Source organism: Ambystoma mexicanum, chromosome 6q (assembly GCF_040938575.1).
Source record: "Ambystoma mexicanum isolate Mex_15411 chromosome 6q, UKY_AmexF1_1, whole genome shotgun sequence".
Lineage (NCBI taxonomy): Eukaryota > Metazoa > Chordata > Amphibia > Caudata > Ambystomatidae > Ambystoma > Ambystoma mexicanum.
In genome coordinates this window covers 1,569,743,256-1,569,770,404 of record NC_090937.1, presented here as the reverse complement: position 1 = coordinate 1,569,770,404, position 27,149 = coordinate 1,569,743,256, and the positions used below count along the sequence as shown (strand labels likewise).

Below are 27,149 nucleotides of genomic sequence, written 5' to 3'. Positions count from 1 at the left end.
AGAGCCATGTTTTGCACACTTTGCATCTCACATTCCTGTCTGTGTGGCAAACGTCTGTCCTATCTAGTAGCCCAACTTAAATGGCTGCCGGAAAGATGCAGCCTTAGATCCAACACCACTGGTCGATTCCATATGCCCAAAGACAAGCCGACACTGGTGAAAAGTGGACGTTTTCCATTCTCAACCCCACACCTTTGGAACACCCTTCCCCTTGACCTGAGGTTATGCCCTAGTCTGCCCAATTTCAAACATTGGCTGAAAACCTTCCTTTTTTAATTAATTTGTCCGCTGCCCTCCATACCTCCAACTGCTTCTTCCACATAGTTATTTGCCTTCTTGTTTTCTGTTGTGTCGGTCCTAGTGCTCCCATGCCTCTGGGCTTTTTGTACTAGCTCTTTAGAAATAAAATATATAAATAAATAGCTGACGAAAATCGAGGAATAAAGCTTTTGTGTAATTTAAATATATTTGAGAGTGAGTGAGCTTCAATCGGTTTGTTCGCCAGGTTTCCGTACTTTATTGAGCTGATAATGAAGTAGTATTTTGCCATATTCTTTGAGTCTGTCTGGTTATTTGCGTCTGAGGTCGTTTATTGGTAATTCCACCTGGCTCCAGGTGAAACTGCACATTTTGCTAGCAGCGGATGGTACTGGTCCAGTCTACCGGGCCCAGATCCAGACTTTCGGATTTTTGATGTCTTCCACCATTAGCCAGAAGATCACGGAGTTTCATGTGGAGAGTGGAGAAAAAACACACGTGTGAAAACGAGACGGTTGGCAAGTGCCCATTTGAAGAAATTCCTGTCCGGTCCCCACAGGAGCACCACGGACTGAAGACGAACTGGTCGATTGTGGAAGAGTCGATACCGAGGGACACGAGCTGAGCAATGAATGTAAGTAGAGCATCGAAAGTGGCATATAATGGGGAGGCAATGTATTGTAAGTGTAAATATATACAGGAGGATTTGTTTTAAGAGAAAGATAGCGATACCATAATCCCTAGTCGAAAGGGGACAGAAGGAAATGCATTAAACTCCCAGAAGGTGCATTTTTTAGAGATTCCTGAGGCAAGGCCGAGATGAAAAATGTGTGTCACACTCCAAAATGGGGTGAACTGGAGAGGAGCTACCTTTACTAGAAAAGGTAGGAGAAGATGATCGTAGACAATTAAAGTGTCCATTTGTTTGGCGTTATAAATATGTCAGCGCAAAACTTTTTATTTATTTAAACTTAGAGGTATAAAATGATAGTAATTATCTAGCTGGTTATCAGACTCTCAAATCAAATCAATTCATGTAAATCAGAGGAGGAAAAAGTTGAGAATAAATAGTAAGTGAAATAAGGTTCTTAAAGTGTCCATAATAAAATAGCAGGGCAGCAAAAATCTATAGGACTATAAACAAAGGATAAAAGAGAACATTATTGTATAGACTTTAAAACTGGTTAAAGAACTATTTTTTGGGTAATGGGCGGTGATTGATGGTGCTTGCCAAATTTATTGTTGTTTTATAATTGATTAAAGTCATAGCGTAATAAAAGAACCGGTAGGTAGTGACAGTTGAAATTACTGTACTCAACTTGCCTTCATAACCTCATGCTAAGCGCACAGATGCCTTTGGGCGAGGCGCGCTATACAAATAGAGAAATACGAAATACGAAATATGGGGGACACTCCCCTTCTACTCTTATGCAAAACATTACCGGGCTACACACCCAAGATTAGGAAGTACCATGCTAAATGGGTAAACGGCACGACTGACAAAATGTTCATGCCATGGCCTCAAGAAGGTTTGCTAGCAAGAACAGTATTGCAACACATGACAACATACCTACATGCTGCAAATGCAGGGAAGACGTTACAGAAAAGATTAGCCATTTTAAGGGAAATGCATCAGAGGAAGGTAGAAGACCTTCCGGAAAAGCAGTGAATGCTTAATCTGCATAAAGGGGAGGACACAACAACCTGAAAACAAGAGTACAAACACTGAGAAACAGGGACTGAGAAATAGGAACTGTATCCTTTAAAGTAGTTAAAAGCAGCAGTGGGGTATGTTAATTAAGCAATAAGCCCCGAGAAAGGTGGGCATTACCACTTCAGGTAATGTCCAGGGCCCATAGTTACCTGAAGTGGTAATGCCCCGCTGCGACGGGTTAATTGCTTAATTAACATACACCACCAGCCGGTCAAGTGGCACAGCAAGTAGACCGCTCGCTTTGACATCAGTGCAGAGCCTGCGAACGCGGGTTCGAATCCCAGCAGCGCCAAACTCAGCGTTTCATCCTTCCGAGGTCGATAAATGAGCACCACACACCGTGGGTAATAATAAGCAGCGCTCAGATACCTGAGGGTTCGTAGCGCTATATAAATGCCAAATTATTATTAATTATTATTATTAATTAATTACTGCTTTTACCTGCTTGCTTCGATTCAGGAGATTGAAGAAAGTTGGTGTCTTGAGATGAGGGAACACGTGGGATAAAACAGTAGCATTATTCTATCATATTCTATGAAAGGGACTGCCCGATCCAGTCCAATGGCAGATGAAGAAACAGGTAGCGAAGCCATGGCTAGAAATACAGTTTACTATCATACATCATTGTCAATTATTACAAGAGAAGAATAAGGAGAAAGCTGGGAGAAGAACACAGGAGGAAGTAAAGTTTGTTTAGAAACAATTGTCAAAGTTTGCTATAGAAGGAGCAGTGTTGACAAGTGGTAAAAGTGTTGCAACACAAGAGTTACAGCCAGTGCAGCCAAGCAATGTAGGGCACCCTATAGATCAAGGTGGGTAAAATGTTTGGCCATGAGATTGGGGGAATGGACCTAGAGGACGAGGCAGATTTCAAAACCCTCAAGGGAAAGGAGGATTTAATGGTGGACAGGCACAACAATGCAGGAATTGTGGGAGAATAGGACATGTGCCCTGAACGTGCAAAGTAGAGGGCGCATGCAGCTGAACTGGCAAGCTACAAGAGGGGGGATGGGCTATTTGCCACAGTATAAAACAGACCTACAGGAATATTATGCCCAAGATCACACGCAGAATCAGACATGTGCGCCGCAAATACAGCAAGCGCAACAAGTTCTGTTGCAATCACACGTGCCACAAAGGCGACCGCAGCAAGCGCCCATGCAGGCACAACATGTACAGACTCAGCAAGTACAGACACAACAAGCAATGGTGCCACAATGGAATGCGAATACAGGAGACCCTCAATCATCCACACCCAGGATGCAGAGATCAACTGGGGTAAGAGGAAATCCTTTAACGGGTACAGGGATGAATTTATATACCAATAGGAAAGTCCACAGAGTGACCTGATGTGTACAGTACTATCAGTGACACCAGACGCCCAACAGAAACCGAGGGTCAGGGTAACACTAGGAGGCAAGACATTTTCGTTTCTTGTAGACACTGGAGCGACTCGTTCCTGAGTTCGAGAGGGAAAGTACCCAATGTTTGGCATTGCCATGAATGCACAGGAATTCTCTGGGGATTCTCTGGGGATTCTCTGGGGCTATGAGTTTAGTTCCTTTTAGTGATGAATTACCAATCTCTATAGAAGAACATGACGTGTCTATGCCACTATTGAATTCTCAGCAGACACCAGTCAACATATTATGACGTGACTTAATGACGATATCTTTCACTGACAAAGAAATAGTGTGTTCCACTCCAGGGATACATTGCATGAATCTAAGAGAATTTATATCAGCATGTACAGGCCGAAAAGCATTACAAGGTGTCCCTTTAGACCCAAAGTATTTTTGTATGGAGTAAATATCTTGTTGACATGGCTTCCTAGACTGGTAGGTAAATTGTTGAGAATACCTGATACATTTTGGTGAAGCCAGAAATACCTATGGATGATAAGGAAGGACAGGTTATTCCACTTTGAACTATAAGTAGCAGTGTTAAGAGAGGAAAGGGTGGCTGTTCATGGGACAGATGATGAGGGAAGAGGATGGAGAGCAGTAATAGCTCTTGGTGAAGGATACAAATTAACAGACTTGACAGATGAAGAATTGTTCAGAAATGATTATTCAGATGATGAATTAGTATTTTTCATAAGTCTCAATTATTGGATTAAAGTTGAGAATAGTGAAATACCACAGAGAATGGCAGATGGTAGATGTGTATGATTTATTTAAACTGGATAAACTGTAGCATCACAAGATTTTATAGACAGGTATCTAATTTAATAAGCTATCATATTCCTGACCCTCTGCTAGGTAACTTTTTCAGGGAAGCTACAATCAAATTCTGGTTTCCAAAGTCATATTTTAAGGGAAGTTGTATCATCAGATGGAGTTTTTCATAAGCCTTTCGAACATATTTGAACCATTTTTGTAATTGTCATAGTTCTCAAGTCAATGGATAAAATATGATTTTATCTATATAAACCCATGGCCATTTTATTAAGCACATGCATACTTTTCACTTGAATTAATCAAACATGATGTACTCCTGGGCACCGAGTGTTGATTCGGCCTGCAATCAAACAATTAGCTTCTTTCGAAGTTGATGGTCTCCTTATCTCCTTCAACCAGAGGGGTACAACTCCACCCCCTGACACATGTGACACTCTCTGGTGAATATCAATTATCCTCTGCTCAGGGGTTCACTGCAAAATTGGATTTAATTTGGACTATCAGAGTTCACATACATTAGCAGCAGTTTTTGTTTACTCAGTGGTCATCTGTTGATCCCAATAAACCTTGGTCAGGCACAAGCTCTGTCTCCTTCCTGGCTCATTAGCTCTTCAAGGGTATTCCCAGATGTCTGGTAATGTAGGGGGAGGTGAGCAGCGCGTAGGCTTTTAATTCAACGGGGCAACATCTCTAAACTTAAACACAAGTTTTAAAGTCAGCTCTTATGACAAAACATTGTGCTTTTACAATGCATTTTTCATTCCACAATATTCATTTTGCTTCAATGCCTTGCTTCTCACAAGATGCCTTTTGCTTCCATCTTCATTCTCTCAGCTTATTTTATAACAGTTTTTGCTGCAGCCACAAGTTCCCTTAATGTGTGCCTATGAATTTAATTCTGCAGTGGAATTTCATCTGTACCTGTTCATTTCCATACTGCAGAATGCACACATTTCTCCATGTCAGCTTGGATGTACAAAAGCTGCATTTTCAGGTATTGGTCCCATGTATTGGACTGTAGACCTTGCGTGTCGGGCTTTATCATTCGAACACAGCACCCATTTAATTGCATTTTTCCTATTTCTGAAACCAACATTCAGTTACTTGATCGTACAAAATTACTTGTTGGCCTTGTCTTTGCCAGGAGTGTGTTTTCATATTTCTACATCATTTGAGCTGAACTCAGCCAGAGGCAGTTCATTTGTATCTTGGGGCCGAATTTATCCAACAGGTGGGTCGCACATAATGATAGCAAGTAAGAGTGCTATATAAGTGCAACACTGAAGTTATAGGATAGGAGGCAATGTATTTATGTATTTAGCTAAAAGATTTTTCGTAATATATTTGGTAGTCACAGATTTTCCTTTATCAATTTTTCTCAATTTATATTGCTTTTCTATCTCTGTTTTGGGACGCTACAAATATTAGACGTGTGCTCTATGGGATGCGGTTACCATAGTCAGGCACCAAGGAGAAATGGGCTTTTCAAGTTATGAGGTCTGAAGAAAGTTGGTGCTTTGTTGAAAAGGGTGACGGACATATAAAAAAGTGTAGGCAACTCTTTTCCATCATTAGAAAGCCAGAGAAATGTTCTGTGCACAAACAAATATTTACTAAAACGTGCATCCTATTGTGTAGTTGCTGATTGACTGGGCACACAAATTGAACATCTAAGGCATTACTGTTTTATTTTGCACTGACTCAGAAATGTAAGTTACTACATCAGATAGGATCAATTTGGGAGACTACATCAGTGTACGGATCATTGAGCCTTTGGGCAATGATTGAAATGAAGATCCATGATCAACAATTGGTCCCTGCAACCAGTTCAAAGGATGCAAGTATGTATATCGTTTCACTTGGCCAAATTGACTTAACACCCACAAGGCATGCAGCAGATACTGTGTTGGCTGCATTGTAGCTGATCACCTTTGTAATCTCCTTTACTTAAAGTTCTCTAAAGTTTGGTCATTGCTGTACTCGTCTGAAGAATGTGACACTTTATACTGATGAGCGTATATAGCCCCACTCATGACAATACTAGATGCTCTTACAGAACGCTTGATGGATCAGCAAAAGAGAGTCTCGTATTTTTCTTAGGCAGTTGCTGGGCTATTTTCCTCAGTCCTCTGTTGGATAATTCACATCTATACCAGAACGTTGCAGGTCAAAGTCCTGACAAGAAGGTTTAGAAAGGAGGCCAACAAACAATAGTCTTACAGCACAAGTCTCAAGATACAGGCCTTATTCCAGGACCTTATTTGAGGAAGAAGGAGAGGATCAATGATGATGAATAAAAGAATGGAAGTTCAAGAAGCATGCACAGCTAAACCTAATGGCTGTATACCTGGCCCAACCTGAGGAGGTAAAAGAAGGAAGTTGCAAAACCTTCTGCATTATCCACAAGGCTTTCTGGGGCCGGGGACGATGATACATCCAACTCACTCTCCCTAAACACCTCCCTGCTAGAGCTCTTTGATCTTCTATCTCCAACTCTCTGCAGATCAGTCCCTTCTCCACGCAGAGTGTGGGGGTAGATCTCTATCCTCCACATGTGCCTCCTTCTGGAATGGTCTCCCTGCCCATCTCAGACTTGAGCCGGATCTCCTTAAGTTTCAGAAGCTTCTCACAACCCTCCCTTTCTCTTCCTCTTTACCTCTCCCCCTCCCCTGCTAATGCTCCCCCTCTGCCTCTTGACTGGCTGCCTGGGTCCTTCAGACTCTACAGGGAACCAGTGCAGTCTACCCCTGCTCTTGGTCTCCTCTGACCCCATCACTCTCCTGCACTTGCCTGTCTGGGCTCCCTCCCCCAGCACTAGCCTGGCTTGGCCTGCAGCCCCTAGCAGTTCTAGCCCCTTCCTCGCACTTAGCATGTAGGCCTTCTTCCCCTGAACTCTCGTCTCCCTGGTCTCTGTCCACTTGGCCTCCCCGGGCACTCACCTAACCCTCCGGCACTTCACCAGCTCCCCTCTCTCCTGCACTTCAGTTACTGCACTTGCATGATCCGAATGTCACAAGACCTATAAAGACAGTGTGTTTGTCATCTCTGCACCCCCCGCCCACTTTGTTTTGTTGCACCTTGAAACATATTGTGTATAGACGCATTAATAAAACACAATAAATAAAATAAATAAAGAGGGTCAGGAGGAGCTCACTGATAAGCACAAAGGCTTCAACCCAGGTACTGACTTCAGGAGAAGACAAGAAAGAGAGGATCATAAAAGAGACACAGGTGGGATGGGTCAGGAGCAATTTACAGCTATGACTGAGTCCCTCATTCTAGGTTTTGACTTGAGGACGGAGAATGAGAGGATAAGAGAGACGAAGAGAGGATAGTCTTGGGAGGATAGCTCAAGGCAACGTGCTCGCCTTGGAAGCACGACGACACGGAGAAACACAGTTTCGATCCTCGGGTCCGCACTTAGAAATCTCTGGGTATTAAGCGCGTTATAAATAACCTATCATAATGAGGCAATCACAGGTAATCCTGAAAGCAGCCTTCCAGGTCCTGATTACGGGAGGGGTACAAAAAAGGAGGTCAGAGAATATTCAGGTGTGAAAGGCAAAATCATATTAGACAATGAAGCAATATTCTAATCTGGTATCTGAGGAGAGGGCAAGATCAGGTGCAAGGGTTAGGAAAAGAGAAGATGGACAGTTAAAGATCACGACAATGAGACAATGGCATTATTACAACACATACAACGTGTGGCAGAGGTCAGGTACAAGCTGGGCCCTGTATGTGTACAGAGAGAGGTTTAAAACAGACTGCATTGGAGCCCCAAAGAATCTTAAACTGGGGTAGGAAAGGCTAACCACAAACGTGCATGCACTGTCTGTGTGGGAATTTGGCCTGCAATTTCATATCCACGGGTTAGTGCCAGAGGTTGTTGGAGTGTCCTTGGTGGCAAAAAGTAAGTGAATGCCCATATACCGTCGTTAATCCTGCAATGAATTTGTTAGAAATTATATCCGCTTTGCTTTTGGTGGAACAGGCATTAATGCCTTCAGTGGCAGACAGTACCGGGTGGAATCCGCTTTAATACGCTTGGTTGTAAGGAAGGCCATTAACGAGAGAAGATGGTTGTTCCCGTCCCGGTACGGCTTGCCACTGAAGACATTATTGCCTAGTAAATTCATTCTTTAATATGATGTATGAATATTATTGCTATTACCACTCCGGGATTACATCAGTGGTGGTGATGGCTTTTGGTGAAAGGGGAGGTTCCTACGGAGGATGACATTTTATAATTACAACCAGGATGTCCACCATGGAAACAGAGAAAAGAAGCTTTAGAAAGAGTCCCTTTCCCATTTAGTTGATAACATATATTAAAGTAAAATTATATTTCTCTTACAACATATAACTTCTATGCATTAATTTTGTACAGCGTTCTTTTACCTTTGAGGGATACCCTATGCACAGAGGAGGAGGGGTATAGGGTGAACATTTCATTTTTTTCAGAGTGCTCACGAAGGTGCTAAGGGAATTCTTTGTCAAAGAACCTGGAACACTCTCCTTGAGTTTTTATGTTCTGGAAGTCCAACCTCTTTCAAAGGTGTGGGCCTCAAATTTGCCCTGGGGTCTGTGTGAGATATGGTGTATGTATGGCTAGGTATTATGTTTTATATAGTGCAAACCTGCCTAGGAACGATTAGTGTGCTGTACAACAATAGCACACAGAAGAGGGGGTACTATCAAATGGATGTAGGTGCTGTCATATAGGGTAATGATTCCAGATTTTAGAGTCAACATTATTACCTACCCTACCTAAAACGTTTGCAGCCACGGACAAGGCAAGAAGAAGCGCCATACACAGATATTTCTACAAAAATATGCTCAAGGCATCTTGGGTATTTTCTTGATTGCAGACATGTATCCCATAATGTTTAATATCTCACATCATATATAAGGATTTGGACTATATATTCAAAAATCATATTTTAATAATGAAGAAAAAAAGCAAGGTTAACAAATATAACTATATGGTTAGAACTCATTCCAATAGTATGCATTGAATGGCAAGGGAAAAGAACTAAGGACGTGTGAAGTGATAGAGGATTATGTCTACTCATAGTTGGTGACAAAAAGCATCATGGCTTAGATAAGAAACATTTTGAAAAAACAAAAGTGGATTTAACACGCTTTTATTTCTACTCCCTATTTAGGTTCCTAAATGGTCATATTTAGCACTGGCCACTATGGAGTGAGTGTGTTTAATACGGCACAGGTTTGGACAGTTGAGAGGGGTGCCAGCCCCACTCTGTTGGCTTTGAATAAACTTAGCAGTTTGTATTGAGCAGTATTTATTCTCTTTATAGAACACCAATATAAGACCTTAAAAGAAAATGCCTCACCACCCTTCCCATGGGGGTGCTAGGGATGTCTATGTCCTGTGTGCATCAGTGAATCTGCTTCCTACTAGACAACACTACTACTTCTCCTAAAATTAAGCCCAATGTTTCCACTCCCTCTGACGGTTAGAATAGGTTTACCTTTCCACAAAGCAAAGAACAAGAAACCAACCATTACGACAACCCAAATTAACCCTAATTTTTCAAAGCACTTGTTCTAATCTCAACGAAAAATGGTTGCCAGAATGTAAGGAAAGTGCAGACTTGAATTACGACAGTACAGGTAGGAAAGAACAAGAAGACAGGCCTTCTCTGTCTATGCTCCAAGACTCTGGAACCTCCTCACCGTCAACATCAGGCTTGCCCCATCACTTCTGCAATTTGTGAAAGGGCTCAACACCTTCCTCTTCATACAATGGTTCCTCCTTAACACCTAGGCCCACACACCCTGGACTCCCCACCCTACCAGAGACTCAGTGATCTGCTTCCCAATGTCTTCCCCTGTTGCTGCCAATTGCCCACCCTCTCTTGTTAGCTCTCTGCTCCTTTTCTCTCTGCTTTCCTTACTGGGTTCTTCCCCCTATAATTGTAAAGCACTCTGCTGCTTCCCAAAGCTAGATCCACACCTGATGAATACCCTCATAATAATTATTATAATAATAAAAGCATGGTATGCACCAGTGCTATCTACATTCCTGCAATTGCTCGAAGATTAATGACCTAAATACATAGTAGAGCCACCACCCATACCAGGAGGCAGGAACAATGGTCATCAACTCCAGCGGGGCTCTGTTATAAGGCGCGACAGGTTCACTTTCAGTCATTATGTAGAACTGTTCAGACAGGTTATAGACATTAAACAAACATAGCCTAAAACAATAACCAAACATACAGAATCTATGTAGTATAGTTGAAAATCTTTTTTTAAAGAAAAAACAAGTGGCAGTCTCCTGCCATCATACCATAACATGCTTTTATGATCCTTAAAATCACAACATAAAAGATGTTCTCTTTACTCCTAACTCCTTCTGGTTTCCATTGTCATGGACAATCCATCAATGTTTTCCTCAGTGTTTACTCACTCCATACTAGTTGTTTGTAACCATATCTATAATATGTATAGTGTTGCTTCATAGAGTTTACTATACAATTTACAATACCATTTAAGAAAATGTAGAAATATAGTTGACTGATGATAGTAGGAGCTTTAAAGGTCAAATTTATGTCTTCCTTTATTATTAGCATAATTATGTACACCATATCAATCTACTGAGCTGCTTTCATACTGTGGAAGTAAGCAGATTTAGCAGATTAACCCAAAACATTTTTCTTTCCCCCAGAAATTCAATACAAAATACCTTATTTAACGAGTCTTATGACTTTCCTTCTGGCAACTGACACAAAGGAAAACAGTTTGTAAAGACGGGAAATAAACAATACATACATGGAGACTGGAACGAGAGGATGACATGTTAATTATGGCTGAGCTGGTGCAGTCTGCAAGCTACAAAAATGAAATGACCGTTAGCAATGAGGCTAGGTTAAGCACAACTTAACACAAAATAGGTGAAGCATTCTGTTAATGAAAAACAATGCAATGGCATGTCAACTTAGCTTTGGAAGCAAACATACATTTCACTCTCCTCGGATTTACCCATAGCAGCATACCGCTTCCTGTTGTCTTGACAAACAGAATGAAGTGAGCCATGAAGCAGAAGATAAACAGTCTTTGAGTAGAAAATCATGAATATTGTGGTTATTGGATCTATAAGGTTAGTCGAAATGTGCACTCCACCTCAAAGATTCCCAAGAAATTGCACACTTGAAAAATCCAGCACCGCCGAGGCTTCGACAGGGTAGTCCTTAAGATTTGGCAATTCATATGCTGGATGTTAGGCATATGCAAAGCTTGGTCAATTCAGCAGATCGGTAAACATGTTTAGTAAGCTTTCTCTTAGATAGAAAGAGGAGGAACTCCCACTTTTGGAGTGTTTACCCTTGCCTTACAATCTTCAAGGTCAAGATGGGAACAAAATCATGCTTCATGATAAGGGTGAACGCATTATAATCCTGAAGGGTTCTGCAGTGACACCACTTCAGACTGGTTAAATATGGTGATTGTGTTCAATATGATTTTCCAATAGAAATGTACTATATGACCTTGCCACAATGGTCTCTCAAAGTATTAAAAATATTGCTTTGCATCATTATGCGTTCAGCTTGTGCAGCTTTGAGCTTTGGGGCTTTTAAATGAATGTGGAGAAGAAGGGACTGTGTCGCAGACGATACAGTCTACCCAATGACTCACTTAAACTGGACTTGCCTGTGACGATTGGTGCAATGGTTGGGGCACTTATGAATACTAGGCCAGTAATGCCATCACTAATATTTTAAAGGTTTTTTCCAATGAACCAGACTCCAGTGGGACTTTATTTTAGGACTGCAGGGGTCACAAACAAGTCCTCTTTGGTTCACCGTTTTACATTTATGGAATAGACTGGCGACACATGCAGCATATAATGACCTTCTCCCTGAGACATGATGATCAGCTCCCTGGCACTTGAGGGCCTGCCAATAGAATAATGTACACTGGCATGTTATTATAGCTGTGTCCCTGTCGGATAAACGCTTCACCCCTAGCATATGATGGTTGATCACATGATATATAAGTTACACACCTGGAATATGATAGCTGTGTCCCTAGCATTTAGTGACTGAATCCTGGCATCTCACAGAAGCACCCCTGGCATACACATGCAGAACCTTCATATTATTGGCAGCACACGGGCACATTGATCAGCACAAAGACGTAGCCTTCTGTCAAATGACTGTAGCACCCATGCATATTTTGCAGCCCTCACATACATTTAGTAGTCCCATGATATATAATGGCATCATTCGATTCAATATATTGTTGATAACAAAAATAGCTTTACATGCTTTTAGTAAGAAATGTGTTCTAACAATGACTTACTGATTGTCTTGTCTACTTTGATTATGTCATTCATTCTATGTGATGTCATCAGAGGCAAATGGCGTGCAATCTCTAATGTTGTTACAGCAGTATTTTACACCACTATGTTCCACTTTGATCATTTTGGTTGAATGATTAGGATTGGTTATTTATAATGTGCTTAATATCTGGAGGTTTCTAACCACAGACCCGGGGATCGAACCTGTGTTGCTTTGCGTCGTTATGCTTCGAAGGCAAGCACGTTGCCCCTAAGCTGTCCTCCCGAGACCGAATGCCAACAGTGACAAGTGTAAACTACCTGCAAGAATGACTGACAAGTGACAAATGAAGCCCACCTATGCTAGAAAAGCAAACAAGGTAAGTACAAATAAAGAGAAGTCAACATCGCATGATCACCTGGAAACAAAGTAAGGTGTATACAAGTATAACACCTTCGTGCAGTGCTCGAAGTGAGTGGGAGCGGTCGGGAGCGGTGCTCCTCTACTTTTTTATTTAGGTTTTACTGTTCCTATAATTTTATTTTAAAAAGAAACTGTTCCGGGATGGTTTCGTTTTAAAATAAAAGTGTAGGAAGAAGTTGAAACTTGCACTTTCAGTGCACTACACTAAACTTTCCCTTAAACAGCAGGTGCATGTATTTGGGGGTTTGTATTGTGTGCTGGAGGGGGCGTTGTGATGGGGTTTGTGGCGAGTGGGTGCAGGCCAACAGGGAATATAGTTCCACTACTTCTTTTCGTACACGTCGACCAATGCCTACGTGGTATTTCACTTAATACAATTAAGGTGAGTTCTAAAATGCTTGAAGTCTCTATGGACTATGAAAGAAAAGACATCATGGGAACCTTCATCAAATCAGTGAAACAAAATCATTCTCAGGAAATATTCTATACACAGGGCAGAGGATGGTCGTAAAGTCACGAAATTCTTGACTGAAGAGTGAAACAAAAGGAAATAGGATAAGTTCATTAAATGTAATTAAAAAGGTCCTATTGGAGACAGTGAAACAACAGTACAGGACAGGAAAAAGAAAATGTGAAAAACAAATGTTAGCACCACACATCCGACATACCACTTAAGTGAAAAGGATCAGGTTTTTAGTTTGCCGTTTGCGAGCATGTTCCCTGCATGTATTCACCTTCTGTGACCACTGTAGCAAAGAACTTTGGGCCTCATTACAAGTTTGGCGGTATTTTGATAGTAAATTTGCTGGGATACCAGCAAACTCACTTATCTTTACCATCACTTAGTCCGCGGATTTACCATGGGATCATAAATGGTGGTAGGGTAGTTTAAATCCCCATTTTAGGACTCCATAGGGACTCCAGCGGAATTACCAGCTATGTCAATTCTGACAATTCTGACGCTTTTAGGTGGTAAGGTGCAGAATTTAGCTCCAGCTTGTTGCTGGAGTTTTATCCTCCACTTAACTACCAAACGCATAGTAGGGCTGTGCTGTAATGCAACGCTAACCTGGTTGTAACAGAATTACCAGCACATTACTGCCATTTTTAACGCATCTGTGTACTCGTAAGTAGGCCCATTTAGTCCTCCCCCACACACGCCCCAAACATGAGCCAGTACATCAATCACATTTTACATGTCACTCTTAGCCAAAAATAGCCAACAATGGTACCAAAATAATTAAAAATTAGAAATGCCAAAGCAAAACAAACCTACCACCTACCTAGAGCAATGGGCCACTGTAAACAAGAACAAACTAACCAAAACCACAAGTTAATTTACATATCACTAATGTTGTCTTCATGTTTATTTATTGTGAATCTTCCAAAATGATTTATTTTTTATTGTTGGGCAATTGAACAAGTAGCCTAGGAACAGTGGATTATGGTTACAAAATACCACTGGAAGGTTTGTCTTTGATATGATATATAATTTATAACGCACCTGTACACAAGTGTATCTAGGTACGACAAGACAAGGGAGGGAAGACAGAGGGAGGACAATACAAACGATTTTACTAGGCCTTGAGTCATTCAGATCGTGCAAGTGTGACAATGCAAAAGTGCAGGGGGAAGAGAGAGCGGGAAGTGCCAGGATGAGGGAGGGGGAAAGTGCAATCTGGACAGGATCGCTCTGAGTAAGTGCTGCCAGGGCAGCGCTGGTCTGGGTAAGTGCCGGAAAGTAGGGGGCTGTATAGGTAACAGTTACAGCTGCTAAGTGCGTGGTAGGCCCAGAGGCAGTGCAGTGGCGGCTGATCATGGTGGAGCCTGGTACCCAGTGAGGCTCTGAGGGTAGCCAGGCAACCAGTTGCTGCAACAGACAGGTAGGTCAGCAGGGGAGTGAGGGAGAGAAAGCAGAGGAGAAAAGGGAGGTCTTGAGCTGCAGCCAGAACTTCTGGTGGTCCGGCTTACGTTAGAGAGGGGCAGCGAGGACATTCCAGTGGGAGGCACCTCCTGCAGATGAAAGAGATCTACCCCACACTCTCTGCCTGGAGAAGTGCTTGACCCTCAGATAGTTAGGAAGAAGCTGAGCGAAGGGCTCGAGAAGGAAGGTATTTTGGAAGAGAGAGTTGGAGGTAGTGCAGGCTCTGGCCCCAGAAAGCCTTGTGGATGATGCAGAGGGTCTTGAACTTGATCCTTGCAGCCACCGGATGCCAGTGGAGAGATTTCAGTGCTGGAGAGATACAGTCCCTGAGCTTGAGGCCAAGGATAATTCTCGCAGTCCTTTTCTGCGTTAGTTGCAGGGGGCCGAGAGTGGAGGAAAGAAGATTGAGAAAGAGGCTGTTGCAGTAGTCCAGCGTAGAGAGAACCAGGGCTCTGGAGACAGTGAGCTTCTGGGGGAAAATAAGAAAAGGAAGAATACCTTTGAGGAGGTGCATCTAGAAGTGGGTCTTCTTGGCAAAGTCCATGATGTGTGGAGAGAAGGAGAGAGCAGGGCTATAGAAGAGGGCCCAAGGAGTGCGGCCAGCGAGAGGGAAAGCGGGAGCAAGGGTCCCAATGCGACGGATCCCCATCTTACTGGCATTAAGGTAGAGATCGTTGGAGGCACACCAATCCTGAATCTCGGATAGACAGTCAGGAATGAGCGAGAGGGGAGAGGAGGCTGAGGGAAGCCTGAAAGAGAGCTCAGTGTCATTCTCATAACACTGAAAGTTAGAAGAGATGGTAGAGAGCAGGTGGACCAAAGGGGTCAAGTAGACATTGAAGAGCCAGGGTGAGAGGGTCCAAGTTGGACCTGGGAGGCTCGGTCCAGGAGGAAGGATGTCAACCACTCAGGGCTTGATCCATGATGCCCAGGTTCTCATGGAGTCGATTGAGCAGGATGGCGTGATTAACTGTGTCAAAAGCAGAGGCAAGGTCAAGGAGGATGAGGACAGAAGGAAAGCTGGAATCAATATTAAGGAGCCGATGTCCACAGGTGTTCAGGAGAGCAGTTTCTGTGCCTCTGGCTGCTCTGAAGCCAGACTGATGGTCATGTAGACAATCAACCGATTCAGTGTGGAGAGTACGCTGGGAGATGGCCAGCTTTTCCAGGAATTTGCCCAGGAAAGGAGTGATAGAAATCGTGCTATAGTTGGCTGAACATGTAGGATTGGCAGAAGGCTTTTTTAGGAGGGGGTGCACAAGAGAGTGCTGGAGGAAAGAGGGGAAATCTCCAGTGACAAAATGGTGCTTGCATAAATTGGCCAAGGCTGAAGAGAGAATGTCAATGTGGTCCTTGATTGTTCTGGAGGAGCGGGGGAGCACCTGTTTGGATGATACTTTCATAAATCAGACTTGTCTAGAAATATCATCAGGTGCATAGGCGAGAAAGAGGAGAAGAGGGAGAAGGGGAGAAGGCGAGAGGGGCGGCAGAGTGAAGTAGAGGCAGAGGAAGAGGTGGGAGAGGACAGGATGTCCTGAGTTTTAGTGGTGAAGTGAGAATCCAGAGCCATACAGAGGGCCAGGGAGGGAACAGGATAGGTGGAGACAGCAGAAGCATTGGCCAACTACAGATTTATGTTGGTAGAAGCTGCAGAGATGCAGGCATGGATTTGGGCTCTCTTCTTGGACAGGACAGAGAGCCTGCACTGCCTTTGGAGCAGGCGGCAGGCCAGTTTGTCAGGGGATGCATCCGAGTCCCTCCACTTCCTATCAGTCACCCTACACTTGCGTTTCAGGGCAGCGAGGTTGGAGTCATACCAAGAATTGCACGTGGAGATAAGCTTCAGACACATTCTCATGACAGGGGCAAGGATGTCCAGAGTGTTGGAGATAGAAAGATGCAGGTAAGAGAGAGCTGTGTCAGAGTGTGAGTTAGCCACAGGAGGAGCAGAGAAACTGACACACGCATCATGGGCCGAAAGACCAAGAAGGTAGGTGGCATTGCTGCGATGGGCTTAGTCTGATGTACAGAGAGTTTCAGGTGAGAGAAAAGCAAAAAGTGGTCAGACCAAGAGAGAGGAGCGGTGAGAGTGTTAGATAGGGAGATGTCTGAGGAGATGAGAACATCCAAGGTGTGTCCGGCAGATTGTGTTGGACTGGAGGGTAGTATGGAGGGAGAGAGAGAGAGTGTTGCAGAGGTTGTGGAAGAGCACAGAGGAGGGATTAGAAGCATCCAGATGGATGTTGAGGTCTCTGAGGAGGAGAAGGTGAGAGGAAGAGGCAAGGAGGGAAGAGGAGAGATCAGCCCACTCTGAGAGGAAGAGGGCAGCCTGGCCAGGTGACCTGTTGATGGTGGCCACAGTCAGAGAGAGGCCAGCAGAGATAGAGAGCCTGCAGACCAGGCAATGAAAGGAGGAGTAGTCATGCGTAGGAATGACAGAAGCAGGGACCCACTTGGGAAAGATCAGAGCCACTCCACCTCCAGGCCGGGTTTGTTCTGGGCTCGGAGAGGATCTTGTAGCTCTCTGGGAGGAGAGTGTCTTAACCCGTAACAGAGCTGGTTGTGAATCATGTCTCGGTGAGAGCAAGGACATCCAGGCAAGGTCTTCGAGGAGGGGTCAGATGTTAGAGGAGCGTTTGACAGCAGAGTGAGAGTTGAGAATAGTGACGTGGAGCAGGTTGCCACATTTGAAGGTCTTTGGGGTGGGGAATAGAGTGAGATACACCAAGCCGAGACTGTATAGGTGCCCTAGAGTGGGCAGAGGCAGTAGACAGAGGTGGCATAGGGGCCAGAGAGGGAGAGGAGGTAGATCCAGAGAGGTGGTAGTAGGAGTAGCAGGAGAAGGGAGGAAGTTGATAAGACGCAGGAGATGCCTATCAAGAAGAAGGAGATTGGGCTGAGGGCTCTGGGCTATGACAGCATCATTTAGATAGACATAGATAATGGCTCTGGAGGAATGGAAGGAAGCCAAAAGGACCTTGCAATGGGTGCCACCATTAATGGGAAAGGAGGAGAAAGGAGCGAGAACAGAGACCATATGAGGGGTCCATAGGTCTGGAGAGGGAACAGCAAAGAGGATGACTGTGAAAGTCTGTCGGGAGAAAGCACTGATGTAGGTATCAGTGATAGGAAGGCCAGGATTGGAGACCAGGATATCGCTCTTGAACTTTTTTGCTTCCAGACTTAGTCTTAGTTGAGAGGGATAGGATAGGAGATAGAGTAGCAATTACAGAAGATGGGAGAAATTGAGAGCACCAGAGGGTCTGTGGAGGAAGTTAGAGGAAGAAGAAGAGAAGAGAGAAGGAGAGGAGCAGAACCCAGCGCTACACAGTGGCACGGAGGAGGATCACACAGTAGAGAAAACAATCAGCAGAGCAAGACAGCTGACACACAGCAACAGAACAACAGTAATCAGCAGTAATAATCAGCTGTAACAGTGGAGTGGGAACCTAGACAGTTAGACAGGGCCTAGGAAGCACAGTGGAACAGAGTACCCACAGTAACCAGCACACCTAAGTTTGAATTGTCTTCGTCTTACGAAAAGTCAAACCTGTCATCAACAAGTTAAAAGCATTTACTGACTTCTGGCACAAGCCAAGATCTCCTTCAACATCCCTTGCCTTGCATAGAAATAGCAGGAAAGCTTCATATCATACTACCTATGAAAGCAATCCCACAGGGATATTGCCCAATATCCACAGGCTTACCTCTGCTAATCTGAACAACCAATGTGCAAGACCTGAGGTGAAAGGTGATTGGCTGCCACTTCTCCAAGCATCTGGTATAACCTCCCAGAAGACATACGATCTGGCCTGATAGATGTCTAATGTGTTTAAAGGCAAAAAACCATGGCCCACCTTTTCTAAGAAAGTGGAAATACCATTTCAATCTGCTAACGCACCAAGAATCAATTACTTTATAGAGTGAGTACCCTACAAATAAAACATAGCATGCAGGTGTATCAACCCCATTTCACATATTTTTCACACAATCATTTAGAAAATGTAAATTAATGACATGTGGGATGTGCAGTAGGGAAATCCTATGAGGATGATGTATGTTCATGGTTGAATCAAAATAAATGGCTTTCCAGTTCAGACCGCAGAGAACATTTAAATAGGGATAATAGCTGTGTCTGGGCACTGGATGTTGAGAATCTCTCTCTTCCTTCTATGCATCCAATCTAGCTTTACTAAATGTCACCTCATTTAAAGAGGTACTGTTCAGTGCCTATGGATATGCCCACTCACACATAAACAGTCATGGCTCATACATCAAGCTGCCATTCAATCCAGCATGCAAGTTTGACTATTTACTCATGGAGCCCAGAGTCTCCGTGGGCCAAGCTCAGACCATAATTTAATGTCAGCTTTAGTTGCGTCTGCAAATGTTGGAGAATTAAGGATGCCAGATTAAAACATGCTTAAAGAGGACAGCACCTTCTCACCTATTTCTTGGGAACAGGGCCCAATCTCGTTTGATCTGTCAACATAACTTCTAATGTAAAAACAGGCACATTTGTAGTAGCATGCAGACCCGTTTGCTGCTTTTTGCTTCCTTGTATCCCAGAAGACAGAAGGAGCATGAAGAGAGGATCCCTAGAATGCCTCCTGGTGACCCCTATACACATGATAGCCCGAAGACTAAGAAACGAGAGATGCCAGCCACTGCATGGCTAGCCCCCAGGAGGGCCAGTAACCTCTACATATGTGAGCAGATATTCTCTAAGACAACTGTTCAAATCTTATCCAGCTGACGTCTTTGTGGATACAGGTGCTTCAACACTGGACCTGATTGACTAATGATAAATATCCAGTCCGGCAGTGAGTCCAGTCTGCCCAGAAACTCTGGTGGTTTTCCTAGAGGAGCTGCAGCTACTGTGTTCCAGTCCTCTTTCTCTGGCGACTATATATAGCATCTTACCGCGCGGAGCGCGGCGCGGAGTCCGGCAGTGAGTCCAGTCTGCCCAGAAACTCTGGTGGTTTTCCTAGAGGAGCTGCAGCTACTGTGTTCCAGTCCTCTTTCTCTGGCGACTATATATAGCATCTTACCGCGCGGAGCGTGGCGCGGAGTACAGCAGTGAGTCCAGTCTGCCCAGAAACTCTGGTGGTTTTCCTAGAGGAGCTGCAGCTACTGTGTTCCAGTCCTCTTTCTCTGGCGACTATATATAACATCTTACCACGCGGAGCGCGGCGCGGAGTCCAGTAGTGAGTCCAGTCTGCCCAGTCCGCCTCAGACCGCCCTCAGAGCGCCCTAGAATGCCAAAGACGAAGGAAATGTCTCCAGGTGGTGCGGAGACACCACAACTGGGCGTGGGAGCGCACACGCGAAATCATCTACATCAGCTACGGAAGCAGCACTCCAAATCGGGAAAATGCAAGGTTAGCGAGCAATGCCTTATTACCGATGTGCTGCCGCGGAAAGAGGATTCGCGAGTAATTGGCTCTATATCCTCGAAGAATGCACTCTCGCTTCCGAAAGGAATCGATGAAAGACTGAGTATCGCTCAGATAGACATGACCGATACGTTGGCGGTATCAGCTGAATTTGCTGAGGTCGAGGCTGAGGCTGAAATTGTCAAAGCCACCGTTGACTACTCAGCGCACGCAGGCAAAGTGGCTCCTGCCACTGAGGTTGCTGTCATTGAAACTGAGGCGGCTCACCAATCGATTGCAAAAACTCTGTTCAGCCAGCACTGAAGCCAAAGTTGACTTCGGACCTAAGTGCAATCACGGAACATCTATCTAGATATGAAAGAAAATATTCAACATGTGAACCGACAAATCATCCCCAACTCGTTTTAGAAGACCCGTTGTGGCCTCCTCCTACAGCATACTTAGATGCATCTGAAACCTTTTCGTTCGATATAACTGATGCCGACCTGCTGGCAATGCGATCCCTGTCAGTCAAAAGCTTGAAATCACCTTTACTGGAATCTTGTCCCAAACAGTCTAACACACTGAAAAAAAAATGTGGTGCAGCATGGTCACATTAACACACAGGAACACCAAAAAATTACTATGCAGACTGTCCAGGGGCTTGACACCCAAGAGGGTGCTTTACAATTGAGTGCAACAGAATTAAAACTATCATGCACCTCAAACAACGATGTCGGAAATGCACCAATCAATGAGAAAAATCTACCGACATCGTACGCACTGGAAATAAAACAGAATGAGGTGTCCTTGCCAAGACTGTTGCCGATTTCTAATACGAGCACTTCATTGTCTCATGATGTTGTGACTCGCGAAGCACGGCTGACTGCCCGCCTAAAAGCAGACTTTAATCTTATGCGTGAACGTCTAAATGACAGTTTTCTAAGTGATCACGATAACGGGTGAACCCCAGCCTGCAAAGCAAGCACCCAGCGGAAAGAAGCAAACCATCTAGTCCACAAAGCTGTACAGCCGCTTAACTCGAGTGCAACAGTGGGTGCTTTCAACCTGGACGTGCTGGATGACTCCCAGCAAAAAAATCGATGGAAACAGAGAACAGACAAAGAAAATTCCGAGGAACCTGAACTAGGTCAAAATGAATGCAATCTTTCAGGAAGAGGACAGTTTGAAACTGGTGCAAGTAAACCCGTAGATAATTCCACAAAAACGAAAGGAAACATTTCTATCGCAGCTGGAATTCAGATTCATAACAATGTCCTAGCAGCAACATCAATAGCAATGATGCCATTCATGAAATTGTACGAAACACTGAATGATACAGTACGTGATCAAAACTCAATTTTGGCACTGCTAAATAACAAATTGATGGCACTGGAAAAATGTTATGAGCAGTTAAGCAGTCGCTTAGACTTAGAAGCTGCATCCACACACCAATGGCACTCTCGTATAAACGAAATAACAAGAAGGGAGTCCCATGAAAAAATAGATCTTGCCGAGGCTCTCATGGAATGTACCAAGTGGATTAGGCATAATGTTGCTGTTCAATCTCGAGGCAACGTGATGAGAGAGTATTGTATCTGCAATAACGACAAGCCCAACCAGGGTACGAAGCCACCGCCGAATGTGCGACTTGACCATCTCCTGTTGCCATTTAACGAAACCGAGCTAAAAGCAGCAGAAAAAGAGATCAGTGGCTCAAAAATCATGAGTATGATTAATATAAACAAGGAACATGCAATCGTTCCCACCTCCGTCGCTGTGACAACCAACGAAACAAGATCTACAGATAGCGCTTCAACCCTAACAGATGCCACTTTCACCACAACCTTAACAGATGCCCATCTCACCACAACTACAAACAATGTGGCACCCTCTGCAAACTCTGGGACAGCAGCGATTGATATGAACTCAATCTCGCAGACTGGTTCTTCAAATAATGTAACATTAACAGAGAATAAAAAAGTCTCCTTTGACATATTCACCGGAACGGCAAAATCAATAAACTTAACAAAGACTCGGGCCATGCCGAAGGCAAAACCAGCTAATACCTTGAAAACATCAAGGAAAGGTCCGGCACCAAAACGACCACGTACAAATGAAGCCAAAGAATTCATAAGGAACTTGACCACGCCACCACGCCCTGAAGCAGGAAAAGCCATAGTAGTGCCAAAAAGACTCGCTGACCAATTCGTCTACAACAACCAATCAAATGATAAAGTCAGCAACCGTGGTGAAACTTCAAAACATGGACGCGACGACATCAGTCCATCTGTTGGCCATTCTACTGATGATTCAATAGATCTGTGTGATTTATCTACTTATACAGTTGATGAGGAGAATGAACTAGAAGGTGACTCACAAGTGAGGGGTGAGCTGACAAAGAAAAGTGATGGGACAAAACAACCTACCTTTAATGAGAGAATTGTGCAACATCAACGTTTCCCATTGGGCCCAGTCAGAGTACGGTCGTTGGGACGCACAAAGGATCAAGCATTTTCCAATAACAGGTCTGATACACAATGCAAACGTTCCAGAGCGCCTGAAAAGCCAGTATTGAAACTCAACTCTAAATATACAAATGAGCAAACGAGAAATCTAAACCAGCAAAGCACTCAAAGTAGAGCTGATCAACAGATGCCAACAAATGGAAGTCGGTGTAAACTGGAACTCGAAAACATCCTAGAAGATATTAACGAAATAAATCTAAATAGAGCCAATGTGATGAGATTGCTGAATAATGTACCTACATTGCGAAACATCCGATGGGATGATATCGGAATTGTGGAATACAAAAATGAGTCAAGGTCAGACTGGGTAATTCTGCATATGAGGTCCAAAACTGTAGCGAGATCACTACAGGACGCAAAGGATGAATTATTGTTCTTTGGCTTCAATTTAACAACTGCAATAGAACAACATCCCTCTCCTAATTTGACCATCGAAAAGGCCAGCACCAAATGTCGAACATTACCAAAAGGGAAGTTTTGAGGAAGCAACTTAAACATCCATCGACGTATGCTACTAATGCTAACAGACGAAGAAGCAATGTATAGGATGACGCAGGGTCAAGTTGCACGACCCGATTGTTAACGTCATGGAACACCAGAGGAATCGCCCATTTATTCCAAGAAGGAAAATCCCAAGAAATTAAAAGCCTGTTCATCTGCCTGCAAGAAACTTGGCTCAGAAAACACCTTCTTGTGACGGCTATACTATTTATCTAAATGATGCCGGTAAAAACCAAAAGGGGCGTCCTTTCTCCGGCATACTTGCAATGATAAAACATTCTTCGGGATGGGAAGTGATTAGAACCCAAAATCCAAATCTATTCGTACAAGCGATCACTCTTCAATCCTCAACCCACAACCAACAAGGAAATAAACAAAAACAACAGCTTCTGTTTTTAAACACCTATTGGAACTCAGCAATGACGTAGATTACCTGACGTCAGTAACTACGCAGATAGACAGCTGCTACGCATCTTTCATCGACCCATTTATACTAATTTGTGGAGATTTAAATTTCACTTGTTTCGACAAAACAAAAAAATGTAATCTGAATGACATGCAAGAGATTCCAACTGAAGATTCTGATCGTGGTAGGAAATGGGCCTATGAATTATCAATACAAATTTGTGTACTGTTGAATGGATGTACCAGAGGTGATATTCCTGCTGCCCCAACGTGCCACCGCGGTGGCATAAACAAAACCCTAGACTACATCTGGGTGTCTGAGAATTTACATGCTTCAATCTCAGACCTACATGTGAAAAAATCATCCACAAGTGACCATAATGCTCTTATTCTATCTTGGCATACAAGCAACACAAGAACTCAGTCAAGTCATACTGCACAACTGGACATTAATAATACTGAAAACCGGTTGCGAATAAACAGTAAGCAGATTGACACATTGACAATGGATTTTGTTCACACATGTTCTACCAACCTATATGTAGAATATGCATCCCTACTAAAACAGTATACAAACACAAATAAAAGGACGATCAGAGATTACATCCATCCCTTTAGTCCTGAATTATGCGAAGCAAAAAAATCATTAGCTAGAGACTTGAAAAAACTGAAGGCAATTGGTGGTATCAAATTGTCTCAGCTAATAGCCAAAAGGCGTCAACGGTACCGAAATTGGATAAAGTCTTTTAACAACATACGCCACCAGGAACAAGCAGAACTAAAGTTGCGCCTCCTAATTCAAAAAGATAGCACTAACATATGGAAGATAATAAATAGTGGCCATTTAAAACAAGAAAACTTTCTACCAAATGGAGTGAATGCAGCCACTTGGAAGCAACATTACAACGCGGTATTCAACAATGATAGTGCCGACAACATTCTAAAGCCCAAAATGGAAGAGTGCAACTGGGAGGTCATTGAATCAGTTGAGGAAATTACACAAGCAATTCAAAACCTGAAATCATCACGAGCTGCAGGCCCTGATGGTGTCTAAAACGTCATGCTAAAAATGAACAAAGGAAAGTGGGCACAATTCATCAAAATTCTATTTGACCAAATTGCCCAAACATCAAAGATCCCTGACTCCTGGACTAAAGTGATCATAGTCCCGGTGTTCAAAAGAGGAAATTAAGAAGACCCAGCAAATTACCGGCCCATAGCGTTGCTAGACACTATGGGGAAGATATTTGCATCATTCCTGCAAAAGAAAATCTCAAAATGGGCAGAAAAGAATATGATCTATGACGTGAGCCAAGCTGGGTTCACCAAAGGTGTTGGTGTGGAATTCAATCTGCTGCTATTAAATCTGGCTAAATTAGATGCATTGAAACATAAAAATAGATTGTTTTTGGACTTCATCGATCTAAAACAAGCTTTTGATAGCATCAATCGCAAACTCCTGTGGCAAAAACTGAAGAGGTGGGGCTGCCCAAATGAGCTACTATCACCGTTGATGGCACTACACGCTAATACTAGCATTCGCGTGCGCCTAAATGCAGAAGGCGAATAATCAGATGAAATAAAAACCACAAAGGGCGTAAAACAGGGTTGCCCTCTTGTAGCCCTGTTGTTTAAATTTTTCATTGCCGATCTGCCTGAGGCTCTTTCACTAACATGGTGTTTTCCTCCGAAAATAAATGGAACTCATGTAAGCCATATAATCTATGCGGACGACGTAGTGTTGCTCGACAGCACCGAAATAGGCTTACAAAGATCACTGGCAGCTTTACAGTCCTACTTAACGGCAAATCACCTAATGATAAGTGTGAAGAAATCTCAAGTGAAGGCTTTGGGACGGAACAATAAATCAAACAAAGCGAGGTTCAACTGGAAAATAGACAATGAGATACTATCCAGAACAGATGCCACTCGATATTTGGGCGTCTCCTTTAATATATCAATTAGAGAATGGAGTTGGACCAACGAAATCATCTCGCGTATGCGAATGTTTGCCTTGCAAGGACGAAAACTGCACACAAACTACGGGAGATTTTCACTTCAACCAGTTGTAACTTTTTACCTGCAAAAAGTGACACCGGCAGTATGCTTCGGCAGTGAAACGGGGTGGAACATCAGTGCAAGGCTCTGGACACAACTAGAGGGTTGTTTTTGGCGCAAAGTTCTCCACCTGCCACAATGCGTCCCAAAGGTGACATTGAGGCACAAATTGAGTCTCGACTCCCTACATTCCACAGTACTGTGAAAATCCATTGCATTGTTAAGGAAAATGAGATTATCTCCTGCATCACAGGCATATTCAATCCTGGCCACCAAGAATCATGACACATCTGCCTCTTTAATAAACAGCTAGGAAGAGAAACTATTAGACATTTTGGAGGAAGCAAACATAAAAATGTCTTTGTTCATAAAGATACCGCAATTGGCAAAAGTCAAATTCAAACAATGGAAGTGGATTAAAAATGCAGAAAAGCGAGTCGCATTAACCGCAGGAATAGATCTTGGTCTGAGCGCGCAACAAATGGGTGTACTGCCAAAGTATCTGGCCAAATTTCCATCTAACTACCACCGGAATCAATTTCTGCGGCTACGCCTTAACCTTTATAACACAAAGAAGCGACTGATGAGAATAAAAGACCCAATGACTAGGAACGATAAATGTCGCTTTTGCAAGAAGGAGTCTGAATCCAAAAAACACCTAATAATTGAATGTCCACAGATTAACGGCCAACGTTCCCTGCATCTTGAATGTTATGCCCCTAAAAATGGCAACATGACAGAATGGTGGACCCATCTGATTATGGGAACAAATGTGCAGCTAACCTGTAACGTGATTAACTTCATGGACAAGATCCTACCACGATAATTGTAACTGGAACTCTTGATTAGCCCACGTCTGCAAAGTGGAGAAGTGCAATGCATAACAACGTGGGTTATGGGATTGGAAATGGGAATGACAAAAAGTTTGTTTTCTTTTACAAAACTAAAAGTCAATAAAAAAAAAAAAATATCCAGCTATGCTGACTTCATTAGAGACAACACAACATAGTAACAAAACAAACTCGCATACCTGCACAAAGTTACACGGACACAAACGTGCACACACAAAGAACATGCACACACAGTTCCATAGATAGAGGACAGATACATGCACATACCGTCGAAAGTCTAGCTTATTTTCTTTCATTAGCCAAACACAGAAACGCAAGAAGGCAAGAGATGAAGAGCACGCTTGCAGCCGCTTATTGCAACTAGCCATATGGAACTATAGTGTCATGTAAGGAACCTGGAAGAGCCAATTACCACTAACCCATAAAGAAAACAGTGCAATATAGACATATAGAATCATTGCATAACTATAGTAGAGTTACATGAAGCCACAGTCCTCGGAAAAAGGGACGAAGGAAACCAGATTTTGCAGCACGCTGCTCAGAACTGGTGTTCGGAACCTAGGTCAGAGGCGGGCAGAACATTCCTGGCTCCAGGGACAGGGAGCCTCCTGAAAAATAGCAGAATA

The 27,149-nt window shown here is 43.4% G+C and overlaps 1 protein-coding gene across 9 annotated transcripts in view; it reads right to left on the bottom strand.

Annotated features, from left to right (window-relative positions):
- Nucleotides 1-27,149, bottom strand: part of DYSF (dysferlin) — a 1,254,081-nt gene that overhangs the window by 263,505 nt on the left and 963,427 nt on the right. For 6 of the 9 annotated variants that reach the window (XM_069632290.1, XM_069632293.1, XM_069632289.1 and 3 more), the window contains one exon: nt 10,951-11,010. The exons of the other annotated variants lie outside the window; for them this stretch is intronic. In XM_069632290.1, the coding sequence (XP_069488391.1) occupies nt 10,951-11,010 (60 nt within the window). The remainder of the gene's footprint in view (nt 1-10,950; nt 11,011-27,149) is intronic. 9 annotated transcript variants of the gene reach the window in all.